Raw genomic sequence first — 8,203 nt, forward strand, 5'->3', positions numbered from 1 at the left:
GAGCGTGTGCGTGCATGCTTGCGTGTGTGGGTGTGTGGGTGCGTGTGTGTACGTTTGTGGTATGGGGGTTGGGAGCTCACTGACGTACCGACATACATACACACACACACGCACATCGCACACCTTCCTTCCCTTCCCCTCACCCTCCCTCAGCAACGCCAAGATTCCCCTCCCTGCCCCTCCCTGCCTCTCGCTCATGCGATTATACCCCACCCCAACCCCGTTCCAAACACGCCCCACACCTCTCTCTCTCTTTCTCTCTCACACACACACAGGCCATTGACGAGCTGCGGTACGGCGTGGTGGCTGTCAACGCCTGGGCTGCGGTCTCCGTGGGTCTGGGGTCCTGCACCTGGGGGGCCTTTGCCGGCGACCAGACCGTGGCCGATGTGGGGTCGGGGTTGGGGCTGGTGGGCAATCCGTACCTTGTGGAGGGCGTCCAGAAGGCCGTGTGTAGGATGCCCCTGGAGGGCCAGGCGGTGCCCCGGCCCCCCCACCTGATGCCGCTCACGCTGGGGCTGATGCGGGCACTGTGTGGGTTCATGGTGAGCGGCTGGTGGGGCTTGGTACGGGCGGCTGCGCCGCAGCTCCGATTGATATATGGTGGCAAGTGATAGGACGTGGGGGGGGAGAGGGAGAGTGAGATTAATGAGGGGTGGAGGGAGCGGGAGCAGGAGAGGGTAGGGGAAAGCGGATATTGCGGTGGGGAATGTGAGGTGTGGTAAACGGGGGAAAGTGTGGGGAGGGGGGTGAGAGCTTGCTCTGTTCTTTGCTGGCTGGTCAGTGATGTGGTGAGGGGGAGTGCGTGTGAGAATGAGTGATGAGTTTGGGTGAGTGAGCGAGTGATGACCCTGGTAATACTCGCTGTGCGCTTCATTTAAAGAGGTGTGTGTGCATATGTATGCATGTTTTGAATGTTTTCTTCTCCAAATCCGTCAGTTTATGTCGCCAATGTTGCAACATCAGACGAAGATAGTTCTTTTGTGTGAAAAGTTCGTCACTTAAAGTGTTCGAATGCCGCCTAGAGGTGCTCTTCTTGAGTTGCGCTACTTTGTGAAGTCCATAAGTGAAATTGTGAGAATTGGGTAAGGCGGCTGCTGGTGGAAATGGCTTCTGGTATGTATGTATGTATGCATGTATGCATACATGCGTGCGTGTCTTGAAGTCTATGTTATTTGATTGGGAAATGGAAGAATTAAAGAGCGTGTGTGATCGACATTCTGGAGAGCAAAGAGATTGTTGAAGATTGCTGTCAATCTCAACTCGTGCTGGTGAAGGGCCTCCTGGGGGCCGCCGTCGTGTTTTTCACAGTGCTGCCAACCCTGAGTGAAGAGATCTTGAAGAGATGAAGTATACTAGGGGGGTTAAGGTGATGATGGTGGTAACCATGATCATGATCACGGTGGTGCTGGCTGAGAGAGAGGGATGAATGAGAGCGTTAGGCCGAAGAAGACCCAGGACAGGGGGGGGGGCGGAGGCGGAGAGGGAAGCGCGAAGGGGAGACGGGAAAGGGGGAGGGGTTGGCGGGAAGGTGTTGTCTGTCACCTGCCGTGCCATGCTGTTCCTCTGTCATACACAGAGCAGCACGCATGCATCCTCCTCCATTACTTCTTTTACTATTTCTTCATCAACATATTGACTGACTTATTTTATTATTTCTCCATCAACATATTGTTGCAGGTTAATCACATGGTTGGGTTTTGGTGATGTTGTTGGTACCTGTGTTGTACCTGGGTCGGTCCATGTCGTCCGTGCAGGTTAGAAGTCGTCTGTGTTGGTGATATGGCAGCGATGATGATGACGATGATGATGATGATAAGCTGCGAAATTGGGGAGGGGGCAGTCGAGCTGGTTTCGGGGAAACCCCACGGGGCTCTCTCACCTCCCCCTCCGCCCCCCAAAGTCGCCCTCCCCAACCCCGAGCTTCACTCGTCTGTGGTTCGTCTTTCCCGCCAACCTGGCCCCAATCAGCCAGGGGAAGAGCAAACCCCGCCTCTTACCAGTACAACACAATACAGATGGAAGTGGGGGTGCGGGGCGGCTTTGCCGTATCCTATGAGGGGAAGCTCCCTGAGGAGGTGCAGGTGGGGGCCGGCGGTTCATTGGAAGAAAGGACATGGGCTCGCGGGGAGTTGATGATTCCTCGGCGAAGTGACGACGAAGTTATGCTGAGCGCGGCGGGCTACATCGTGTTCAAGTTTCCTTTGATCTTTGAGGCCGGAGGGTTCGCGACTGGAAGACTGGGTCCTGGTTGAGGGGCGCAAGTCATCGTGCTTAAGGAAAAACTGATCCGAGTCGATTTAAGGGGTGCGGCCCCGCTCGTTTTCCACGGCGGTGGTGTTAATATGTAGTGTGCTGATACGCGCTCTTCCCCCGCTCCTCCCCATAACAGTATTGCAGACCACAGTTTGTCACCACTGTTTGGCACTGTTTGCCGTCCGCGGTGGCGTCAGGAATGTCCCCACATGCGTGTCTTCACATGAGCCAGTGGCACACACACACACACACACAACATATATATACATATGAACATATGTACATACATACAAATGACTCGCTGGACACATGATCGATCTGGAGTCCTCTCTCTCTCTCCGCCGGCTCGCCTGTACGTACTTTTATGGCCGTTTAACCATCTTGACTCTGATGGTTATGGTAACGTTGCAGCCACCATCAAAGCCACATCGCATCGGGGGCCGAGCAGATCCGATGCCGTCAAGTCGACAGCCGCAACGGTTCAGATTTCGATAAGTTCGAGACACACACAGACACACACACACACAGACACACACACACACACACACACACACACACACACACACAGACACACACACACACACACAGACACAGACACACACACACACAGACACACACACACACACAGACACACACACACACACAGACACACACACACACACACACACACACACACACACAGACACACACACACACACAGACACACACACAGACACACACACACACACACACAGACACACACACACACACAGACACACACAGACACACACACACACACACACAAGCGGGGACGTGGACGCACACACGTGCAGCTTCTCGAACCAAGCTTGCTCACCGGCGGTTACCGCTGCTCGTATTGGTGACCTGCTGCGTCCATCTGCACATCACCCTTACTGTCACCCGTATTTCTTGACGCGTTCACCGCAGCATCACACGCGCTGTCTTCGGTGGACGATGCTACGTCCCGTGTTTCGAATGCACCCTCCTTTCCACCCCCGAAAACTACGGCGCATTGATACCATTCTCCTTTTTAACCTGCCTACCTGCAAGGTGGGGATGTAGCTCCCCAGGGGTTGGAAGCTACGAAACTAGCAGCGGGAACATGCGGGAGGCGAGTTGAAACTGTGTAATCACACATGTATACATGTGTGGGTGTGAGGTTCTTTAGTACCGTGTGCAATGTGACCGATATGATGTGGCCGACCGATATGCAGCTGGCCGGCACGCATATCCCGAACTCTCAGCTGCCTCCTTAGCTGACGTGTGTGCGCCAGTGCCGAGCGGAAACCAGTGGACAAGTGTGCGACACAAGCGAGTGCAGCACTGCGCTAAAATTGTCGAGGTAACAAAATGATGCGGGAGGGGGCTTTTAACCTCCCGAAAGTTAACAAGTGGCTGGCAGAGGTTAAGGCCTGACTTCTGCTCCCGGAGTGTCCGGGTTCAAATCGGGTGTGTGAGGGGTGATGAAATTGGAGGTGGGCCCGCATCTTGTGGACGGTGTAGGACGTGATAAAAAAAACTTGCGAGCTCACCAGGAACTAAGTTGAGGCGCTGTTGATCCGCTAGATTTGGCTGGATGTTGGTGGTGAGTTGCCAAACGCAAAGAGTACACTCTGAAGTCGGATGGGGTGAACGGATTAGGGTTAAAAAAGTTAAATAAATGGGGACCCAGCAAAAGTCACAGCTCAACCTAAAGATGTCGTACTGCTTACACTGCACCACTACGCTACGGCAAATAGCATTCTGTCGATTCAACAAGCCAGGGAATCGGACACATACAAAAAAGCGAGGAGCAGCAGCAGGTATGTGTACGCCTCGATGAACTGCAATGGGAAACAGGAACTTCGCTGTGACCACGGCGGGAAATTGGAGGAGACGAACAACCAACAAGTTTGTACGGAACATCTGTACTTAATAATAATAAACACAAACTCCGAAAGGGCTTTCATCATCCACCTTCCATCGCCTCAAATCGTTGTGCCTGTACCACTTTTCAAGTCAAAACAACTGTGTCTGAAATTGACATCATACCCAGTCCAGCATCACCCACTCCTGCAACGCCCAGCTCTATCCACAACCCTCCATGGCTTCTCCCTAGGTAAAAAAACAAAGTAAGGGACACAAAATCGCCGTACTCTGCCGTACCGGCAACAGCCTGCAATGCTTCAGCATTTGATACAACGACCACAACGACCACGATGGACGAGCGTTCGCGCCATTCGCAGCAAATGACAATAACTGGCCCTACTGCCTGAAAGGCGACAGACACAAACCTGGGACCGCAATATCAGTTTCTGCATGATGTGACACGACGAGAAAAGCCTCGATCTTTCTCTTCTCCTGCAGTGCCTCCAAAGAGCACCGGCACAGAGCCTATCTTTAGAGCGGTCCTCTGAAGCTCAGCAGCAATAACAGCTATTACAAAAACAGCAGTAGTGAAAACAGCAGAGCACCTTAAACACCGGGAAAATATAGATTCCAATATCGCGAACACGCAAACAGGCAACACACACACCACGCGCATGAAGATGCGACTCGAGCAGCACACATGAAAGGGCACCAATCGTCAACACGCACGCTTCAGGCGTGCGACGTTGCGGGCGGCGAGGAGCGCCAGCCCAAAGCAGGAAACAGCGAGAAAAAACGGTATGGTGGTTTTACATGTTGCGGGTACTGTGGCGCGAGAAACAACACAGCAAGCACGAAAAAGCAATAACAGCTATAGCTACAGTAATTAGCCAAAACAAACCACTCGCAAAACGCAAAACGAGGTCGAGGAACACGACTCGAAACTGCTGCCACTTGGCGGGAAAAAGGAAAAGAAGATTTGGAACATTCGGATTACTTGTCGAAGAAAGGGTTCGTATGGCGCCGCGTCGAGCCGACGGAAAACTGCCATTATGCAGATCTTACCTATCTATCCACATCGGTATACATCTCCTATTAACATTTTTATGTGTTTACTTGACCATCATTGACCATCATCACCACCACCATCAAAAGCACCAACAGCATGGCGCACAACTGATATACTGCATTCGCTCATAATAACGAACGGGGTTTATGCGACCCCAGGTACACCCAAACGATCCAACTGCTATATATATGCGCTTTTTGGTATATTTTGCTGTAATGTAAATCTCTCTGTATATCTACCTCTCACTAAATCTCTGCCACCGCCAAGATCTGATGCCAATCTACATACCGGTCGCAGGTACAGAGACATCTGTCAGCCACCAACTGGGCAGAAACATCGCCCATCGATTAGACTCTACACTGCCGTACACAAACCTGACCTTCGACACACTGCTCTCAAGCCCTCCTTTTATTTTTCAACTCTCTGGGATTTCACCACCGGGCGGACAAAGGCCTTCAACAGCTCCTACTAGGCGGCCCGAGATTTCGAGATTTCTCTTGGCGAATAAAGCCACTGCCCATGACGGGCGTGTGGTGGTGGTATCCGACTACCGTCATCCATGCACTCCATGCACCGTGCCAGAGCGCCAGGAGGGCAGGGCCACCTGCGGCGCCAAAGGCACCGCTGAGAGAGAGAGGGGGGCGACCCTTTCCCTCAGCCGTTCAACGCGGTTTGACATTCCTCAACAGCCAGCAGACACACAAAAGGGAAGCGCGCGCACCCAGCACCCAGCACAGCACAGTACAGCACAGTGTTTCGAAGAGCACTTCGCTCTCACACGACAGCGACACAGCTATCTGCGGCAACGGCCGTTTCCTTTACAAGCGGCGCAAGGAACGGCGGCGCGGGAGCTCCACAATTCCAGCTCGCCGGCAGGCCGCAAAAACGGCACACGGCCGCGCACGTTAAGACAGGTTTGTTGGGTCAGGCGGGAGAGCACGGTGGGCTGACTTGCACACGGTCGCGTGCCGTGCGCCATGCAGCGCCATCCCAAACCCGCCCCGCGGAGGGGAAAAAGAGGAAGAAAAGAGACACGGTGGAAGCCCTCATCCCCACACACCGACCGACCGACATAACCATCGCCATTACCACCATCGACCATCGCTTGCCTTATCATGATGACGTAACTCGTCCTTCGGCGTCACAGTCCAGCTGCCACGTGTCCTGCTGTTTGAGAGTCCGACCGGTCGTGGGATGATGGTGATGGTGATGGAATGGGAAAGAGTGAATGCGGTCATCCGTGACAGGAGGCCGTTTTCGCAACGAACTCGCTACACCACAGTACTACAACACCCCAAAACTTCAAAGAGCTGCGGCCTTGCGATGCCGGGGGCGAGACACATGCACACGCACACACATACACGCACGTCGCCCTCATCTCCATGCCCCCTCACTTCCTTCATACCGTCCTGGTTTTCCCTCTTTTTAAAAGTTATTTCCAGGAATAGGAGCTGCCACTTTGTAGTGGAATGCTGTGTACCGCACAGAAGAAAACACCAAGAGACTGCAGTACACCGTGCGTGACGTGCCCGTACATGTGTCGTACCTGCCACAACGGCGACAGAGTGTAAAATATCTCATCGACATATCTCACCGATGGACGCCGCGACCACCTCACCTCACCCCATCTTACTTATCCCAGCCGATTATCCTACAGGAAGGATCACCCCCTTGAGATCGACCGGAGTATCACAAAGCGAGCGAACGAGCGAGCGAGCGAGCGCGCGCGAGAGAGGGAGCGCATGTGCGTAACGCACACTCCGAACGCAAAGCTGACGCGCCAGGACCGCCAAAACGGACTTAGCAAACAAGACGTCTCCAGTGCAACCCGAGGCCGCAGTACATACCTCTTCTTTTGAGTCCACGCGCGGCGTCAACACCACTCACCGTCACTCACACACACGCTTGGGACTGCTGCTGCACAGAAGACACGCTCCCCAGACGCTCCAACAGTTCCAATACGACACGCCATACACACCCGTATGGGCCGTGGGCCTGCCATCCCTAAGCTTCCTCAGACAACCTGCCTCAGCGCCCGTCGGGATTCATCTCGCGCCGCAATGACCTCCAGCAGCGCTCCCCCCCCCACACCCGCCGACGCTGCATCCATCCATCCATCCATCCATCCATCCATCCATCCACCCCACCCCACCCATCCCCACACGCTAAGGGACACCCCCCGTGCCGCAGGTAACCGCCAACGATGAAGCAATAGCCCGGAGGCATCTGTGCGCTTTATTGCTAGCGACTATGCACGCGTACCAACTGCCGCAAGTAACTAACAAACCAACTGAGACAAGACGGAAGCGTATTATGATATAATATACACGGCGCACACATCAGCATGCGTGGCCACCACAGGCCGCCGGGCCTCCCCCTCTTGAAAATGCAAGGGGACCGGCTAGCGACACAACCGCAACCGTGCAAGCGTTGGTACTGCAATCCCACAACAAGAGATAAGCAAGAGGAGTTTACGACTGTCTACGACTTGTTTTGCTTATAAAGGCACGGAAAAGGGGAAACGTCCGGACGGATATCTATCCGACACAGAAATGAAGTGCGGTAGTAGGGGCCCCAGCGAGGGGCAGAGAGCGAGAGCGAGAGCGAAAGAGAAAACTACTGTTAGCTGGGACTTGGTGTTTGACACAGGACGGCCGAGGCGATGCGGAAAACAGAACCAAAAATCCCAAAACCCGTGCCCCCGTTATTTTCCCCAGCTCCCCAATAGAAACCCTGAAAGCCGACAGCAAACAGAAACGAGGCGAGAGGGCGAATCGACGAAACAGGCAACCCCGCCTGTCCGTCTGTCTGTCTATCTGTCGGTCTGCCTCTTTATTTTCTGTTGCCATTATTAAAAATACCTTAGGGTGCAGTCCTGCAGGCCTTCAAGACAGGCCGCACACACGCGCGGGGCCGCCCAGCAGCCTGAACCCTTCCCCCCTCCCCCATTCAATTCCGCACCGGCAAAGGAACCAGATCTCCTCTTGCGTTGTCGCAACGCTCGCAGGAATGATGACTAGCATAGCATAG

General features: G+C 54.0%; 1 protein-coding gene across 1 annotated transcript in view; it reads left to right on the plus strand.

Moving 5' to 3' along the window:
* The window catches only part of VOLCADRAFT_88208 (uncharacterized protein), a gene marked incomplete at both ends in the record, with an annotated part of 9,589 nt that extends 2,094 nt beyond the window's left edge, over positions 1–7,495 (plus strand). Inside the window, 3 exons of the mRNA XM_002947825.1 lie at positions 276–545; positions 3,184–3,306; positions 7,364–7,495. Of these exons, the coding sequence (XP_002947871.1) occupies positions 276–545; positions 3,184–3,306; positions 7,364–7,495 (525 nt within the window). The remainder of the gene's footprint in view (positions 1–275; positions 546–3,183; positions 3,307–7,363) is intronic.
* Positions 7,496–8,203: the final 708 nt, after the last annotated feature.

The sequence above is a fragment of the Volvox carteri genome (genome assembly GCF_000143455.1).
Source record: "Volvox carteri f. nagariensis unplaced genomic scaffold VOLCAscaffold_8, whole genome shotgun sequence".
Lineage (NCBI taxonomy): Eukaryota > Viridiplantae > Chlorophyta > Chlorophyceae > Chlamydomonadales > Volvocaceae > Volvox > Volvox carteri.